Source organism: Scyliorhinus torazame, chromosome 19 (genome assembly GCF_047496885.1).
Source record: "Scyliorhinus torazame isolate Kashiwa2021f chromosome 19, sScyTor2.1, whole genome shotgun sequence".
NCBI classification, from domain to species: Eukaryota; Metazoa; Chordata; class Chondrichthyes; order Carcharhiniformes; family Scyliorhinidae; genus Scyliorhinus; species Scyliorhinus torazame.
In genome coordinates, this window is record NC_092725.1 from 95612947 (window position 1) to 95632642 (window position 19696).

Here is a 19696-nt window from a genome sequence, read left to right on the forward strand (position 1 = left end):
ATTTCAGCAACATATACTATCCCACTTTTTCTTGCAGGCCAATGAAAACAGAAGACGTGTTGGTCTCCGTTCAGTCATTTCTTAATAGTTTACTGACTGCACTTGAAGAAGGTGATTCCATAAACGAAGGTCAGTAGTTTGCTGTTAGAAAGGGAAGTTTAGTGGTTTTATTTTTTACTGTTTAACCGTTGCTGAGCCAAAGTTCTCCATTGACTGTGAAACTCTTTGGGAAGTCCTGAGGTTTTGAAAAATGTTGTACAGTCTATCCCTCTCTCCGTCTCCCTTTCTTTCAGCCTTGCTCTTCTTTCCCTCATCACCCACTCATGCTCTTTTCCCTTGCCCTATGCTCACTCGCTCTCTCCTCGCTCGTCCCTGCTCAGTTACTCTCTTTTCTCACCCCTTCTCTCCCCCTGTCCGCTTGCTCTCTTTTCTCTCGCCCCCTGCTCACTCGCTCTCTCTTCCCTCGCCCTCTGCTCGCTCACCCTTTCTTCCCTCGCCCCCTGCTCTCTCATCCTTTCGTCCCTCGCCCCCTGCTCTCTCTCTCTCTCTCTCTCTCTCTCCCTCTCCCTCTCCCTCTCCCTCTCTCTCTCTCTCTCTCTCTCTCTCTCCCTCTCCCTCTCTCTCCTTCCCTCGCCCCCTTACTTGCTTGCTCTCTCTTCCTTGGTCCTCGCTGGCTCTTCCCAAGTTCTCCTCCCACTCTCACCCCTGGCTCGCTCGCTTCCCTCGCCCCTCTCGCAAAGAAAATTGAAGTAGATACCTGGAGCCTTGTTAGAAATAGTTAAGATGCTGCGATGGAAAATGTGCAATGTCACTCTGGATGGATATGCTCAAAGACGGGTTCCTATCCCGCCTTGCTCATCCTTAACTCCACTGAATTCTTGACGAACCTAATTCTTTATTTTTGGATTGGGTTGTCCATGACTGGTTTGTGTTATCCATGGCTGGGGCTATGTTTATTTTGATAGGATGGACATACGTTGCCCGCCAAGCAGTCAGCACGCTTTTGAGCCTAACCGAGTCTTTGGAAATTCTCAACTTTCTGCCTGTAGAACGTGTAAGGAATTTGATGAAGTAAGTATTTCTTTAACTACTGTGACTGCTGAAAATCTTTCAGAGCCATGAATTGCATTTTGGGATTGAGAACTTGTTGAGTCCAATGAGAACGTATAATAAACTGGTGTAAAATTGGTAAGTGCCAGAAAAACTCAGCAGGTCAGACAGCACCTATGGAGGGAGAAACAGTTAATGTTTCAAGTTCAATATCATTCTTCTTTGAACTCAAAGCGTTATCTCTCTCTCTGTCTCTCTCTCCCTCTCTGTCTCTGTCTGTCTCTCTCTCTCTCTATCTCTCTGTCTGTCTCTCTCTCTCTCTCTCTCTCTCTCTCTGTCTCTGCCCCCCCCGCCCCCACAGATGCTGCCTGACCTGCTCAGATTTTATAGCACTTCCTGTTTTTAATTTCAGATCAACAGTATTTTGCTTGTGTTTTAGCGTATACTAATCGGCGTTTCATACCTCCATGTCTGCTGTTGGGAGGTGAATAGAGTATTTGTACAACTTGCCAAGGCAAGCAAACTACATACTGGGGTTGTGCAAAGCTGTGCAGTAATGAAGTGTTGGAACTGTATGTTCATGTGCTGGGCATTGTTTTGATTTTTTTAAAGTAAAAATGTGATGCTTTTAATGTGAAGTGTACAGTCGCCTACCGGAATTGACGAATCAGGCCCACCGGTTTTAACATTGGTTTCATTCTCTCAGAAACTCACCGTCTAACCCCTCTGCTCTATTGCTGGGTGACCTGTACTATACTCGGGTAGCTTTATGTGGCTGCAATGATCTAATTTCGCAAGACTCTCTGCCTGACCTGTTCAAGGAACTTCGACCAAATCTTTCAACAGACATTTCAAAGGTACTTTTAGTTTTCAATTTGCTAGCATCACTGTCCATGTTAGAATCTCTGATGTCCCTAATATTTGCTTTTGCATTAATTTAGTTCAATCACTTTATAGCCTTTGGATTCTTTTGAAGTATAGTCTCTGTTAAGAGGGAAATCGTGACCAGCAATTCTTACCCAGCACTGCCCCATCACAAACAGTATTTTGACAAAAGGCCAGCTTAGTTAGTGTTGTTGGTCAAGGGATAAGTATGGCCAGAATACAAGGGCGAAGTCTCCTGCTCTTTGAATCATACAATGGAATCTTTTATGTTCAGTGAAAGGGCAGACAGGTATTCAGAGCACCCCTGACAGTGACGCACTCCCGCCGTACCGCAGTGGAGCATTGCATGTTCTCCCCGTGTCTGCGTGGGTTTCCTTCGGGTGCTCCAGTTTCCTCCCACATGTCCCGAAAGACGTGCTGTTAGGTGAATTGGACATTCTGATTTCTCCCTCAGTATGCCGGAGTGTGGCGACTAGGGGATTTTCACAGTAACTTCATTGCAGTCTTAATGTAAGCCTACTTGTGACAATAATAACGATTATTATTATTAATTATTACTAGTATGATGAATAATCAGATTCAGATGACTATTTTCGATTAGCCAAATCACATAGATAAAGAAATCACAACCCATGTTTCTCTCGTGTTAGTGTGTTACGCTGTCACCCTACTTAAACATTCACTCCTTCTACCACTGACACACAGTGGCAGCACTTGGCACCATCTAAAAGTTGCACTGCTGCAACTTGCCCAAGGTTCTCTCTGCAACGTCTCCCAAACACCACCACTTCCAATTTCCGCTCAATCACATGCTACCCCGACTTGGAAACATTAAGCGTTCCTTCACTGTTGTTGGATCAAAATCTTGAAATTCCTTCCCTGACAGCACTGTGGGTATAGCTACACCACATGGACTGCAGCCGTACAACAAGGCAGTTCACCACCACCTCCTCGAGGGCAATGAGGAATGGGCAAAAAATGCCAATGTCCCAAGAATGAATAAAAAATCCTAGATTTGGAGAGAAGGGGAAAGTTTATTGAAAACATTTATAGATGTAATCAATCTAAGGCTTTGAGAAAGAGTCTTCTGGACTCGAAACGTTAGCTATTTTCTCTCCCTACAGTAGATTTTCCAGCATTTTCTCTTTGGTTAATCAATCTATATGTCTTTAATGACGATGGATTTTCTTCAAACCTGTTCCTAATTTGACCACAATGTGAATTTGGTGGGGAGTACTGTTGATTTAGTTGTTTGGATAGTAACTTGGAGGTGATGATCTTGTTGAGAAGAGTACATACTCCTAGAATGGTTGCACAACAAGAGGAGGCCATTCAGTCCATGCCCATACTGGCTCTGCACGAGTAACTCATCCTGTCCTCCCCTGAAAATCTTTTCTCTTCAGATAATTAGCCAATTTCCTTTTGAAAGTCCTAATTGAACCTGTTTCCACCACATTCTCGAGCAGCGCATTCAGATCCCAACCACTTGCTGTGTGGAAAATGTTTTTTTCCTATGCTGCCTTTGGTTCTTTTGCCACTTTAAGCTGGGCACCTCTGGTTTTTGGCCCTTCCATCAATTAAACCATTTTCTGAAGTTGTAGCTGTCATTATAAGTAGAATTTTGCATGCAATTTTATTCTGCAGCAGGAACTGAGAATTCTATAGATGTGTTAATGGTGAATATTGTGTCTTAAACATTTTTTAGTTATTTTGTGGGGCGACATGGTGGCCCAGCGGTTAGCATTGCTGCCTCATGGCACCAGGGACCCAGGTTTACTTCCAAGCTTGGGCGACTGTTGCGTGTTCTTCGCGTGTCTGCGTGGCTTTCCTCTGGGTGTTCTGGTTTTCTCCCATAGTCCAAAGATGCGTAGGTGAGGTGGATTGGCCATGCTAAAATTGCCCCTTTAGTGCCCAAAGTTGTGCAGGTTAGGTGGGGTTACGGGGATCGGGCAGGGGCGTGTGGGCCTAGATGGGGTGCTGTTTCGGAGGGTTGGTGTAGACTCGATGGGCTGAATGGCCTCTTTCTGTACTTTAGGTATCCTTTGGCTTAGTCTCAACGGAAGAAAATTTAAGTGGTTCTGTGTTGATCTAGATTACTGCACAAGCACGTGATTGTAATCAAATCAGCAAACTTGGGATCATTTGTTCTGGATTTGATCAATAATGAACATGCTCACCGATACCTGCTCTGTTTTACAGTTCTTGAGTATTTCCTGTTCACTGGTTTTCTATAAACGTTGCCGGTTTCTGTGTTTTAGGTGCGGCTGCTTACGTTGAGGATCATGAATCATTTTGAAGTGCAGCTACGTAAAAAGGTTGAGGTATGAAATTTCTGCCCTGTGAAAAAGGCAATGGAAATAATTGGACACAAATAGAATGACATAAGTGCAGTGCAGAAATGGGTCATTCAGGCTAACTGGTGATTCTGTCCCAAACGAGTCTCCCAACCTCCCCTCCCCATCTCATTCTATGTCCTTTCATCCCCTTTTCCCTCAAGTGCTAGTCTAGTTTCACCTTAAAATCTCTGTGTATTGATGTAGGGAATCAGAGAATGCATAAGGCATCTGGCCCCTCAAGCCTGCCCCACCATTCAATGTGATCATGGCTGATCTTTTATCTCAACGCCATACTCCTATTCCCCCCCACCCCACCCCACACCCTTTGAAGCCTTTAGTGTCTAGAAATCTCTCCCATTTCCTTAAATATACTCTGATCTGGACTCCATCTTCCTCTATGGTAAACAATTCCACAGGTTCACCACCCTCTGAGTGAAGAGGATTCTCCACACCTCAGCCCTAACTGGCCTACCCCTTATCCTGAGGAGAATGTGACTCCTTGCTTTTGGCTTGGCCCGCCCCGCCCGAGGAAACATCCATCACTGCATCCAGCCCTGTCAGAATTTTACGGAGAGCTTCCATTTCACTGAGGAGGCTTCAGACCAAATCTGCATCCAACTCTTTTATAAGATGTGGGCATCACTGGCCCGGCCAATATTTGTTGCCCATCCCTAATTACCCTTGAACCGAGTAGCTTCCTAAGTCATTTCAGAGGGCAGTCAAGAGCCAACCACATTGCTGTTGACCTGGAGACACATGTAGGCTAGACTAGGAAAGGATGGAAGATTTCCTTCCCGAATGGAAATTAGTGAACCAGATGGGTTTTTACAGCAATCAGTCATAGTTTCCTGGTCACCATTACTGAGACTAGCTTTCAATTTCATAATTTTATTAATTGAAATCAAATCACGCTGGCTGCCATACTGGGTTTAGATCGCATGTCCCCAGTGAATTAGCCTGGGCCTCTGCATTACTAGTCAAATACAGTAACATTACTGCCTTAGACTGCACCTTCAAAACTAAGACCGGTATTATCTAGAAGGACAAGAGCAGCAGATACCTGGGAACTCCACCACCTGCAAGTTCCCTTCCAAGACATTGGCCATCTGACTTGGAATGATATCGCCGTTCCTTCACTGTCATTGGGTCAAAATCCTGGAACGCCCTCCCTAATATCACTGTGGGTGTACCTACATCACATGGACTGCAGCGGTTCAAGAAGGTGGCTCACCACCATTTTCTCGAGAACAATTAGGGATGGGTAATAAATGCTGGCCTGACCTGCGAGACTCTCAACCCAAGAATAAATTTAAAAATGATCACTATGCCATGTCGCCCTGTGTTCTGAAAACTCTGCTCACGTTTTGAGAGCTGTGACAAATTTAAGCACAGCAGTTATGGCCATTAACAACATTCTAAAACAAACAATCCGCAACATTTATAAAAAATTAATTCGCCCCCATTTCCTAACATTAACGGATCCTTTCAAAAATGTCAGGATCTGGATCCAGATCCACATCTTTACCAAAAACTATTCAATCCTTCATTGGGTTGAACCCTATTGGGTACCAGATTTCATTGAAATTTGTCCATTAATTTTTGAGATATCTGTTTACAGACCAATGAGCTGGGCTGAAAACATTACCTTCATCCATCTTTAATAATCTGAGGTAATTTGTGCATCGTTTAGCTACACGGTTTCCATTATAATTGTGGAGGTAGGAATTTATAACAGGGAAAAAGATGATCAGAAATTGTGTTTAGACTTTGCAACGGTTTAATCCAATGATTGCCATCAAAATACAAACTTTCCTATGTTTGGTTTCTAAATGCATAGGATGAGAATGATGGAGATCTTCAGTCTGTATTTGCCATCTTACTCCAAGCTGAGCTTGTCCCTGCAACTGTTCATGACTACAGGGAGAAATTATTACACCTGAGGAAGCTAAGACATGATCTGGTACAGATGTGCGTCCCTGACGGCCCGTATGATGAGGTAGGGAGTGGGGTCGTTCTTTTATATTTGTGTTGAAGTGTTAGCAAGGGATCAAACCCACTGGACTAAGACCAGCAATGACCAGCAAAGCTCAGGTCAGCTTTGACAAAGAGTCATCGGACTCGAAACGTTAGCTTTTTTCTCTCCCTACAGATGCTGCCAGACTTGCTGAGATTTTCCAGCATTTTCTCTTTCGTTTCAGATTCCAGCATCCGCAGTAATTTGCTTTTACTACCTCAGTTAAATGGCAAGTTGGTTGATGCTTATGTGGCAGTTTATATGTGATGGATGTTTCGAATAGTTTGTTGCTGTTTGTTGAGTTCTCTGTTTACTGGTTTGTATTACTTTTTCCAGGTTCCTCTTCAATATTTAATAGGAATGCTTTATATAAACTTCAGTGCACTGTGGGACCCAGTGGTTGAGCTAATTGTGTAAGTATTACGCAAGTTACGAAACACTTGACGACTTTCATGCTTAAACCCCTGCCACACCCCAATACATAGAAACAAAAATTATTAATCTCAAAAGCTGTAAACATTCGGATCCCTCTTCAATGCTGATAATCAGTAGAAGCAAAGAAATAGGAATTTTAAGATAAACACTTGATTTTGCAGTTAACCGATGTGGAAGGATAAATTTGAAGTAACCACGTTTTGTTCAGCTTCTGCTTTATCCAAATCAGTGTTGTTTACATGTATATTGTTATTGAATCTGGTGCGATTTTAAGAATATTTGGTATAACCTAATTTTATATTTGAACATTAGATGATCCCAAAATAAATTAATTGTAATTTTTAAATATTCTGTGCTATTTTCTTCTTCCAGTTCCCATGCGCATGGAATGGAAAATAAAGCATTCTGGCATGTTTATTGTGAACATTTAGACCATGCAGCACACTTTACAGGTAAACAAATCCAGGAGATTTTTTAACAAAAACAGAAAATGCTATGTCTAGCTTTGATAAAGAGTTATCCAGACTCGAAATGTTAGCTCTGCCCTCTCTCCGCACATGCTGTCAAACCTGCTGAGATTGTCCGGCATTTTCTGTTTTTGTTTCAGATTCCAGCATCCGGAAGAATTTGCTTTTATCTTGGGAGATTTTTAAAATGCTTTTTAATACATAAATTGATCTCTCGTTGCATTGGTCGGAGAAATGTTGGTGTTTTGTAACAAGGCCATCACACCACAGATGGAAAGACTTGCATTTGTATAGAATGTTTCATAACCTCAGGACATCCAAAATGCTTCACAGGCAGTGAAGTATGTTTTTTTAAAATACATTTTATAAACCCATGCAAACACAGGGAGAATGTGCAAACTCCACACGGACAGTGACCCAGAGCCGGGATCGAACCTGGGACCCCGGCGCCGTGAGGCAGCAGGGCTAACCCACCGTGCTGCCCGGCAGTGAAGTATGTTGTGGTGATTCACCCGAATCAACACAAGAAGTCTGTGTCTCACGTTAAGGATCTTTATTGCAGCATATTTGCAGAAGATAAAGGTACATACAGCCAGCACCCAGGATCTGTCAGCTTAGTCACATATTGTATTTATACATTTGTATACAGGTCAATGATGCTGTAGAGTTTACAGAGCAAAACTACATGAACTGTTAGTGCCTCAAAATGTCATGTGTCTAACAATCAGATATGGATACCTGCCACCACATGACATTCCTGTCCTACTGAGCTAGCTTCTGCTGTTGCTAAGGCCAACTTGAGAGTAAGTCAAGTATCCCAACAGCTCCATACTCACCCTAACAAAGCACTTTTTGAAGTACAGTCGCAGTTGTAATGTAGGGAACACGGCAACCAATTTGTACACCGCAAGCTCCCACAAACAGCAATGTGGTAAAGATCCAGATAATCAGTTTGATGCGATGGATGAGGGATAAAGACCAAGTCACTGGGAAGAACTCCCTCGCTACTCTTCAACGTGGCACAATGGCATTCTTTATGCAAATGAGGCCCTTAGTTTAACATCTCATCTTAAAGACCATTACCCCATGTGGTATTATTTTGTTGTTCTGGTAAAACCCTCCTTTTCAGAATAACAGTCTAATTGAGAAGGCAGGGGTAATTTATCAAGCCTGTAGGTGGGGGAAAAAGACCCCATATTTATTTAACACTCCAATATCCTTGCAATATTCCAAATCAGTGGTCATTTTGTTTTGACCACATTCAGTCAGTATATTTGGACATGTAACGCAGGCTGTAGGCTGCCACGGTCACTCTGAGAGTTGTTGCGGCTAATTGTAAATTTTAGTCTCCAGGTCTGGAAGAGCACGTAGGCCCGACCAGGTAAGGATAGCAGATTTTCTTCCCTAAAGGACATTAGCGACCCAGATGGATTTTTATTGACAATCATGATCACCATTACTGAGACCAGCGTTTGGTTCCAGATTTATTAATTTTCTTTGGGTTTCTCATTTTCATTAACATCACTTTGAAGTGTGATAGCTGCAGTGGAATGGGTGTACTCTGGGTGCAAGACCAGATCTAACTGCCAGCGTTTTTTAATTCAATCATGGAATGTGAGCCTTGCAGGCATGTTTCTCCCTCGGGAAGGTGGTGGCGAGCTGCTTTCTTGAACCACTGCAGTCCATGCAGCGTAGGTACATCAACAGTGTTGTTCATCGATTTTTCTGTAGTAGTTCAGTACGACCGAGTGATTTGCTAAGCAGAGAGCAACTAAGAGTCCACCACATTGCTGTGGAACTGGAGTGATATCCAGGCTGGGTCGGGTTAGTCGGCAGATTTCCTTTGTTGGAAAACATGAGTGAACCAAAGAACAAAGAACAAAGAACAAAGAAAAGTACAGCACAGGAACAGGCCCTTCGGCCCTCCAAGCCCGTGCCGACCATACTGCCCGACTAAACTACAATCTTCTACACTTCCTGGGTCCGTATCCTTCTATTCCCATCCTATTCATATATTTGTCAAGATGCCCCTTAAATGTCCCTATCGTCCCTGCCTCCACTACCTCCTCCGGTAGTGAGTTCCAGGCACCCACTACCCTCTGCGTAAAAAACTTGCCTCGTACATCTACTCTAAACTTTGCCCCTCTCACCTTAAACCTATGCCCCCTAGTAATTGACCCCTCTACCCTGGGGAAAAGCCTCTGACTATCCACTCTGTCTATGCCCCTCATAATTTTGTATACCTCTATCAGGTCGCCCCTCAACCTCCTTCGTTCCAGTGAGAACAAACCGAGTTTATTCAATCGCTCCTCATAGCTTATGCCCTCCATACCAGGCAACATTCTGGTAAATCTCTTCTGCACCCTCTCTAAAGCCTCCACATCCTTCTGGTAGTGTGGCGACCAGAATTGAACACTATACTCCAAGTGTGGCCTAACTAAGGTTCTATACAGCTGCAACATGACTTGCCAATTCTTATACTCAATGCCCCGGCCAATGAAGGCAAGCATGCCGTATGCCTTCTTGACTACCTTCTCCACCTGTGTAGCCCCTTTCAGTGATCTGTGGACCTGTACTCCTAGATCTCTTTGACTTTCAATACTCTTGAGGGTTCTACCATTCACTGTATATTCCCTACCTGCATTAGCCCTTCCAAAATGCATTACCTCACATTTGTCCAGGTTAAACTCCATCTGCCATCTCTCCGCCCAAGTCTCCAGACAATCTAAATCCTGCTGTATCCTCAGACAGTCCTCATCGCTATCCGCAATTCCACCAACCTTTGTGTCGTCTGCAAACTTACTAATCAGACCAGTTACATTTTCCTCCAAATCATTTATATATACTACAAAGAGCAAAGGTCCCAGCACTGATCCCTGTGGAACACCACTGGTCACAGCCCTCCAATTAGAAAAGCATCCCTCCATTGCTACCCTCTGCCTTCTATGGCCTAGCCAGTTCTGTATCCACCTTGCCAGTTCACCCCTGATCCCGTGTGACTTCACCTTTTGTACTAGTCTACCATGAGGGACCTTGTCAAAGGCCTTACTGAAGTCCATATAGACAACATCTACTGCCCTACCTGCATCAATCATCTTAGTGACCTCCTCGAAAAACTCGATCAAGTTAGTGAGACACGACCTCCCCTTCACAAAACCGTGCTGCCTCTCACTAATACGTCCATTTGCTTCCAAATGGGAGTAGATCCTGTCTCGAAGAATTCTCTCCAGTAATTTCCCTACCACTGAAGTAAGGCTCACCGGCCTGTAGTTCCCGGGATTATCCCTGCCACCCTTCTTAAACAGAGGAACAACATTGGCTATTCTCCAGTCCTCCGGGACATCCCCTGAAGACAGCGAGGATCCAAAGATTTCTGTCAAGGCCTCAGCAATTTCCTCTCCAGCCTCCTTCAGTATTCTGGGGTAGATCCCATCCGGCCCTGGGGACTTATCTACCTTAATATTTTTTAAGACACCCAACACCTCGTCTTTTTGGATCACAATGTGACCCAGGCTATCTACACCCCCTTCTCCAGACTCAACATCTACCAATTCCTTCTCTTTGGTGAATACTGATGCAAAGTATTCATTTAGTACCTCGCCCATTTCCTCTGGCTCCACACATAGATTCGTTTTTAATGACAATCTGCTTGTTTCATGGTCACCAATACTGAGACCAGCTTTTAATTCTAGATTTGTCAATTAAATGTCAATTCTGCCAGCTGCTGTGATGGGATTTGAACCTGTGTCCCCAGAGCATTAAACCGTACTAGTTTAGTGACATTACTATGTCACTGTTTTCCCATTATTATCTAGTTCCGTGTCTTAAGTGAAATAATTGCAATATGATATCTGTCCAGGTGAGCGATTTATTAATGTTCATAACGTTTGAATCCATGATTTTCCTTAAGCTCTTGTAAATGTTAATTATTGATAATCTATCATTCAAATATAAATGTTTTAAATTTGTATTTAATATTAGCTTCATTCTTTTTAAAGAGCAAGAATTAAAATCTGAATATGGAGAAGCACTGAAGGAAAAGGCCACACCGAGTACTGAGAATATTCCGACAGCTATTGTTGGAAGATTGTACCAGGATCAACTTCACTTGGCAACTAAATCCAGTGAGAGAACGGATCACACCAACTTCCGTTTCCTGCTTTGGAAAGCAATGGGTGACTTTTCTGACAGAGTTGAACCTCGGTCAAGGGAACTCTCTCCTTTGCTCCTGAGGTTTATTAAGTAAGTCAAGAAAAAGCTTTATGCAGAATTGTTGCAGAAAGAGGCCATTCGGCCCATCACGTCTTCATCCGATCTCCGAATGACTATTTCACCTAGTGCTATTCTCCTGCTTCCTCCCTGTAACTGTGCACATTCTTCCTTTTCAAGTAACCGTCTAATTCCCTCGAGTGTCTGGATTGAATCTGCCTCCACCACTCTCAGGCAGTGCATTCCAGACCTTAACCACTTACTACGTGAAAAGGTTTTTCTCTTATCGTTTTTCCCTCTTTTGCCAATTACTTGACATCTATTCTCAATCCTTTCACGTGTGAGAACAGTTTTCCGCTATCTGTTGTTTAGACTCCTCGTGATGTTGAACACCTGTATCAGATCTCCTCTCAGCCTCTCTTCTCCAGGGAAAACAGTCCCAACTACACCAGTTCTCCAGATAGACTGAAGTTCCTCATCCCTGGAACTGTTCTCATGAATCTTTTCTGCACTCTCTTCAATGCCTTCACACCTTCCCTAAAGTGTGGCATCCAGAACTTGATGCAGTACTCCAGCTGAGACTGAATTAGTGTCTTACACAAGTTCAACGTGATCTCCATCTCGTTGCAATTGGCACAGTCCCAGTAAAATTACCCTTTCAGAGATACTAAGATTTAAGAGTAGGGCAGTCCATTTGTGGATGTGGAGAATGCGAGCAGAGTATGATAGACTAATCTGGGCCAGTAAGGCAGAGGCTGAAGGGTCAGATCCGACCATAACTGCAGGGTGAAATCTAATTTAATAAATCTAGTAACTCGTGGGGCATTAAGGATGACAGGTTGTCTCAAAAGCCTACCGGGTTCAGTATTACACTGCATGGAACAGAATGGGGAATCGCCTCATGTGGCCTGCATGTGACTACAGTGTTGATGCCTAATGGCCTCAGGACAACTAGGGATGGGCAATAAATGCTGTGTTGTTAAGTTTCATTACGAAGTCTTACAACACCAGGTTAAAGTCCAACAGGTTTGTTTCGATGTCACTAGCTTTCGGAGCCCTGCTCCTTCCTCAGGTGAATGAAGAGGTCTGTTCCAGAAACACTTATATAGACAAATTCAAAGATGCCAAACAATGCTAGGAATGCGAGCATTAGCAGGTGATTAAATCTTTACAGATCCAGAGATGGGGTAACCCCAGGTTAAAGAGGTGTGAATTGTCTCCAGCCAGGACTGTTGGTAGGATTTCGCAGGCCAGATGGTGGGGGATGAATGTAATGTGACATGAATCCCAGGTCCCGGTTGAGGCCGCACTCATGTGTGCGGAACTTGGCTATAAGTTTCTGCTCGGCGATTCTGCGTTGTCGCGGGTCCTGAAGGCCGCCTTGGAGAACGCTTACCCGGAGATCAGAGGCTGAATGCCCTTGACTGCTGAAGTGTTCCCCGACTGGAAGGGAACCAGGTACGCGGTACATACTCGTGCGACTCGGCCAACGTTGTCTACCTCATACGCTGCAGGAAAGGATGTCCCGAAGCGTGGTACATTGGCGAGACCATGCAGACGCTGCGACAACGAATGAACATCGCGCAACAATCACCAGGCAGGAATGTTCCCTTCCAGTTGGGGAACACTTCAGCAGTCAAGGGCATTCAGCCTCTGATTTCCGGGTAAGCGTTCTCCAAGGCGGCCTTCAGGACCCGCGACAACGCAGAATCGCCGAGCAGAAACTTATAGCCAAGTTCCGCACACATGAGTGCGGCCTCAACCGGGACCTGGGATTCATGTCACATTACATTCATCCCCCACCATCTGGCCTGCAAAATCCTACCAACTGTCCTGGCTTGAGACAATTCACACCTCTTTAACCTGGGGTTACCCCATCTCTGGATCTGTAAAGATTTTATCACCTGCTAATGCTCGCATTCCTAGCATTGTTTGGCATCTTTGAATTTGTCTATATATGTGTTTCTGGAACAGACCTCTTCATTCACCTGAGGAAGGAGCAGCGCTCCGAAAGCTAGTGACATCGAAACAAACCTGTTGGACTTTAACCTGGTGTTGTAAGACTTCGTACTGTGCTCACCCCAGTCCAACGCCGGCATCTCCACATCATGGTTAAGTCTCATGGTAAGAAGAAATATTTAAAGATGAGAAATGTTTAATGTTCACAACATTGGACGTTAATTTTGGTGTTTTAAAGAAACAGAGCACGATTATTAGATCACAGCATGCTGTGCAATACAAATCGCGGACTATTCACTGGTCAGGCTATGGCAACACCATTTTATCTAATAGAAACAAAGAAAATAGGAGCAGGAGTAGGTCATCCGATCCTTAGGGCCAGCTCTGCTATTCATTATGATCATGATTGATCATCTAACTCAAGAGGCTGTTCCCGCCTTCCCCCAACATATCCCCTGGTCCCTTTCAACCCAAGAGCTATATCTAATTCCTTCTTGAAAATATACAATGTTTTGGCCTCAATTGCTTTCTGTGGCAGAGCTTTCCAAAGGCTCACCACTCTCTGGGTGAAGAAATTGCTCCTCGTCTCAGTCTGAAATGGTTTACTCCGTATCCTCAGATTGTGATCTCTGGTTCTGGACTCCCCTGCCATTGTGAACATCCTTCCTGCACCTACCCCCCACCATCTAAACTTCAGAGAATATAATCCTAGCCAATGCAACCTCTTTTCGTATGTCAGTCTGCCCATCCCAGGAATCAGTCTGGTAAACCTTTGCTTCACTCCCTCTACAGAAAGGATATCCTTCCTCGGACAAGGAGACAAAACTGCACACAATATTCCAGGTTTGGCCTCACCAAGGCCCTGTTTAATTGCAGCAAGACATCCCTGCTCCTGTACACAAATCCTCTCGCTATGAAGGCTAACAGACCATTTTCATGCTTTACCGCCTGCTGCAACTGCATGCTTACCTTACACGACTGGTGTATAAAGATACCCGAGTCTTGGTGCATTCACCTCTCTAAATTTATAGCCATTCAGATAATCTACTTTCCTGTTTTTGTTACCAAAGCGGATAACCTCACATTTGTCCACATTATTCTGCATCTGCCATGCAATTTCCCACTCACTCATCTTGTCCAGATCACACTGCAGCATCTCTGCATCCTCCTCGCAGCTCACCGTCCAACCCCACTTTTGTGTCATCTGCAAATTTGGAGATTATACATTTTGTTCCCTCATCTAAATCATTAATATATACTGTGAATAGCTGGGATCCCTGCGGTACCCCAGTAGTCATTGCCTGCGATATGGAAAAAGACCCGTTTATTCCTACTCTTTGTTTCTTGTTTGTCAACTAGTTTTCTTTCCATCTCAAAACATAACCCCCAATCCAATACGCTTTAATTTTACACACTAATTATTTATGTGGGATTTGTTGAAAGCCGCCTGAAAGTTTGAATAAACCACATCGACTGGCTCTGCCTCATCAACTCTACTAGTTACATCCTCAAGAATTGCGGTAGATTTGTCGAGCATGATTTCCATTTCTGGAAATCTGATTCTGTCTATTCTGCCACTGCTCTGTTCTACTACTAAATCTTTCATAACGGATTCTAGAATTTTCCCCATTGTTGATGTCAGGCTGTCTGGTCTATTCCCTATATTTTCTCTACCTCCCTTTTAAAATAGTGGGGTTACATTAGCTACCCTCCAATCCGTAGGAACTGTTCCAGAGTCTATAGAAACTTGGAAGATGACCACCAATGCATCCACTATTTCTAGGGCCACTTCCTTAAGAGTTCTGGGATACAGATTATCAAGCCATGGGGATGTAAAAGCCGTCAATCCCATCAATTTTCCCAACACCATGTCCCTACTGAAACTGATTTCCTTCAGTTCCTCCCTCTAACTAAACCCTGTGTTCCCCAATATTTCTGGTATGTTATTTGAGTCCTCCTTTGTGAAGACAGAACCAATGTAATAGTTTGTCAGCCATTCCTTTGTTCACCATTATAAATTTCCCATGTTTCTGTCTGTAAAGAACTTACATTTGTTTTCACCAACCCTTTTCTCTTCAAATACCTATAGAAGCTTTAACAATCAGTTCCCTGCAAGCTTACTCTCGTATTCGATTTTCTCCTCCTTAGTCCTCCTTTGCTGAATTTTAAATTGCTCCCAATCTTCAAGTCTGTTGTTTTTTTCTCATAAATTTGTATGTTTGCCATTGCCTATCTCCACCGTCATCCCATTAAATAATGTTTTCCAATCGATCGTAGCCAACTCACGGCTCATATCAGGACCCGAGTCTAGGAATCAACTACGTAACACTCCACCTTGATAAAGAATTCTTTCAGTTTATGATCGCTCATATCCCAAGGGATCTCACACAATTAGATTGCCAATTATTTCTTTCTCAATACGCAATACCCAGTCTAGGATGGCCTGTTCTCTACTTGGTTCCTCAATGTATTTTTTCAGAAAACTATCCCCTGAACACTCCTGAATTCCTCTTCTATGGTATTGTTCTAAATTTGATTTGTCCAATCTATATGTAGATTAAGGTCACCCAAAATTACAGATGTTCCTTTATTGCATGTCTCCAACTTCCTGTTTTATGCCATTCCCAACATCCCACTATAGTTTGGGGGTCTATATACAACCCCCACTAAAGTTTTTTGCTCCTTCGTGTTTCTCAGCACTACCCATACAGATTCCATATTGTCGGAGCTAATATTCTTCCTAACAATTGTGTTAATTTCCTCTTTACCAGTAATGCAATTCCACCACCTTTTCCTTTTTCCCTGTCCTTCCTAAATGCTGAACATCCCTGGATGTTTACTTCCCATCCGTGGTCCCCCTGCAGTCATCGTTCCGTAATTCTGACTATATTATACCTGTTTACATCTATTTGCGTGATCAATTCATCCGCTTTATTGCGAATGCTGCGCACGTTAAGGCACAATAAGCTTTATGGCTTATCTTTCTACCAGTCCTTGTTGTGTTCCCATTATTTTTCACTGAGGCCCTGCTTGTTTCTGGTCCTTGATTTCTCTGCCTATCACTTTTCTTATTCCCCTTTCGGTCTTTTGTTCTTGTCCTTGATTTCCCTTCCTCTGAGTCCTTGCATAGATTCCCACCCTCCTGCCATTTTAGTTTAAACACTCCCCAACCACTCTAGCAAATACTTCCCCAAGGACATCAGTCCTGGTCCTGCTCAGGTGTAACCTGTCCATTTTGTATTGGTCTAACCTCCCGAGAACTGGCCCCAATGTCCCAGGAATCTGAAACCTTCTTCCTCCTCACACCATCTCTTCAGCCATGTATTTGTCTGATATACCCTGCTATTTCCACTCTGACTGGCACTGATGGTACTGCTAAAAGACTGTAATGTTCCCACAGGCACTATGTGAATAAGCATTGATCAGATGACCAACCCGGGTCACTGTCCATGTGGAGTTTGCACATTCTCCCCTTGTCTGCAGGGTAGGTGAATTAGCCATGCTATATTACCCCTATTTAAAGGGGCACAGCTCGGGGAATATTGCTAGCAAGTGATCTATCTCTGCTTCATTCAGCAATGAATATTATCCAGCGGATTTGTTGGTAGCCCCAGCTGAGGACATCAGGAAGAAGCAGCATGCTGACGAGAAGGCAACCACTGTGGAACTGCAGGATGGGAGCTCTGCCATCGACTCTGAGGTTGCAGCTCCTGAAGATCCCACGTTTGCTGTAGGGAAGAAGCCCAGGAGAGCGGCTGTAAAGTAAGTACAAAGAGGCACTTCCCTTAAACTTGAACTCATCCACACATTTCTATTGGGTGTTTAGAATCATAGTATCCTTACAAAAGGAGGCCATTCGGCCCATCACATCTGCACCGACCCTCCAAAAGAGCACCCCACCTAGGCCCACTCTCTTGCAAACCCGTAACCCCACCTAACTGTTGGACAATAAGGGGCAATTTAGCATGGTCAATCCACCTAACCGGCACATCTTTAGACTGTGGGAGGAAACTGGAGCAGATTGATGCTATACTATAGCCATACAGGAGTATGTTTCCAAAATGGTATTGCCCCAAAATTTATTACTGTTGTTGAATTGCACGAAATAGATGCTCGACAATCTTTTCTCTTTTGTAACCACTCTCCCCACAACCTTCCAAGATCTGATGCTTTAGCATCCCTGATTTTAATCACTGTACCATTGGTGGCCACACCTCCAGTTGCCACGGCCTTAAATTCTGGAATTCCCTCTCTAAGTCTCCCCAACTCTCTACATATCTTTTTATCCTTTATGGCACTCCTAAAAGCGTTATTGACCAAGCTTTTGATCAGCTGCCCCAATGTCTCTCTACCTGACTTGGTGTTGAATTTTGTATTTCAGAGAAGGGATGCTTTATTATGTTATGGATGCGATTTTACGTTTAAGTTATTGAACTGGTGCAGTGGTTAACACTGCTGCCTCACGACACCGAGGACCCGGGTTCAATCCCGACCCTGGGTCACTCTCCATGTGGAGTTTGCACATTCTCCCCATGCCTGATCTCACCCCCACAACCCAAAAAGATGTGCAGGGTAGGTGAATTGGCCACGCTAAATTGCCCTTTAATTGAATTTTTTTTAAAAATTGGGTGCTCTAAATTTATTATTTTTAAAAAGTTATTATTGTACTGAACTTCTGGATCAGCCACTGTGGGGCCTTGGTGTAATATCTCATCCAGAGGATAGCATGTCTGACAAAACAGCACTCCCTCAGTTGGAGTGTCGGCCTAGATTATGCGCTTGCTTTCAGAGTGGAGCTTGAAACTGCAACTTTGTGGCTGTGGAAAGAATGACACTAACTAAGCTAGCAGCTCTGTAGCACCACGTTTTGACGGGTAAAGGGTCTGTTCTGCGAATCAAAACATAATCCACTGAAGCATTTAATCCCTCACATGACACATTTGTGACATCAGTGCAGAGACCCATGTTGTTTTGCCAATGGAATGTAGGTTATGCTTTAATATTATCCAGCCCTCCAGTCCTTTGCAATTTTTAAACAGGTTATCCTTGACGTGTTTCACGTTTTGAAAATGTTAATGCAATTTATGTTGTTCCAGACAATTGGTTGTTCACCTGAAGGTTTTCTCAAAGTTTAACAACCCAAGATCACTCTACCTGGAACCCAAGCTGAAGGAATTGTACACGCAGGTATTAGTTGGGTATATGGTTCAGAACACATGGTATCTTCCACTCTCTCTTCCTGAGGTTAAACACGTCTTTTAAACTGTTCTTTTCCATCCATTTTAGTTGCTATGTCATCATTACCAGGATGTGCAGAAAATCGCCTTGGAATGTCTGCTCACTTACAAACACCCACACCTGCTGCCTTACAGGTAATACTAATCCGTCCCATACCTCTGTTAATAAATTTTATTAAAGGATTTAATGTATTTAACACTAATAAATTCCCATTGTTAATGCCTACTGTCAAGGATCAACAGAATGTAATTTCTGCAATTGTCTTCCCTTGTGTTATACTTCCCAGTTTTCTGTCTGTTTGTGTCTTTTGTTCCTATATTTCTTTCACTCTCTTGTTCACTATCTGCGTGTGTCCTCCCATCTTTTGGTCATTGTGTGTGTGGGGGTGGGGTGTGTGTGTGGGGGTGAGGGGGTTGGTCGGTCACTGAAGGGAATGGAGGAGAAGAGCCCACAGAATACAGAGCAGCGAATCTTGGGAAGCTGGTCGCGACGCTCCGGAGAAGACCAACGAGGTTGTCGAGGAAAAATGGACTGCTCAACCAACGATAGAGGCCAATGGCCAGAACTCAGGCTGCAAGAATTCAAGAGGGGCATGGGCAACCATAGGCAGGCGAAGGGGGGTTAAATAGGGGAGGTGTCACCCTCCATATTCTGGGAGGCACTGGTGGCGGTGATCGGGGATGAAATCATAGCTCATAGGGCCCTTAGGGACAGGAAAGACAGGGCAGCCAAGCAGCGGCTGATTGACTCCATACAGGGGATGAATCTGCGGTACTCCATGGTCCCAACCATGGAGCTGCTGTCAGAGAGGAAAAAGCTGCAGGTGGAATTTGAGCTGCTCTCCAGAAGGAAGGCAGTCCGCAAGCTCCACCAGGCACAGGAGGCCTTCTACGAACATTGAGACAAGGTCAGCTCCATGCTGGCGCCTGGAGAGCTGCCAGCCAGATGTGAGCGTGGAAGATCAGACGGGGCTTGTCAAGGGCAGACATCAGGCGCCTGCTGAATGTAATAATGACCCCATCTGGGGAGAGGACACCAGAGGTGATTGTCTCCCTGGACTCTGAGAAAGCTTTTGATCGAGTTATTGGAAGTTCAAACTGCAG

At 44.0% G+C, this 19696-nt stretch overlaps 1 protein-coding gene across 1 annotated transcript in view; it reads left to right on the forward strand.

The window, feature by feature from the left end:
- Window positions 1–19696, forward strand: part of utp20 (UTP20 small subunit processome component) — a 206642-nt gene that overhangs the window by 39907 nt on the left and 147039 nt on the right. The window contains 11 exon segments of the mRNA XM_072484851.1: window positions 38–129; window positions 966–1071; window positions 1757–1907; window positions 4194–4256; window positions 6109–6267; window positions 6622–6698; window positions 7093–7172; window positions 11186–11429; window positions 16932–17117; window positions 18452–18542; window positions 18642–18727. Of these exon segments, the coding sequence (XP_072340952.1) occupies window positions 38–129; window positions 966–1071; window positions 1757–1907; window positions 4194–4256; window positions 6109–6267; window positions 6622–6698; window positions 7093–7172; window positions 11186–11429; window positions 16932–17117; window positions 18452–18542; window positions 18642–18727 (1335 nt within the window).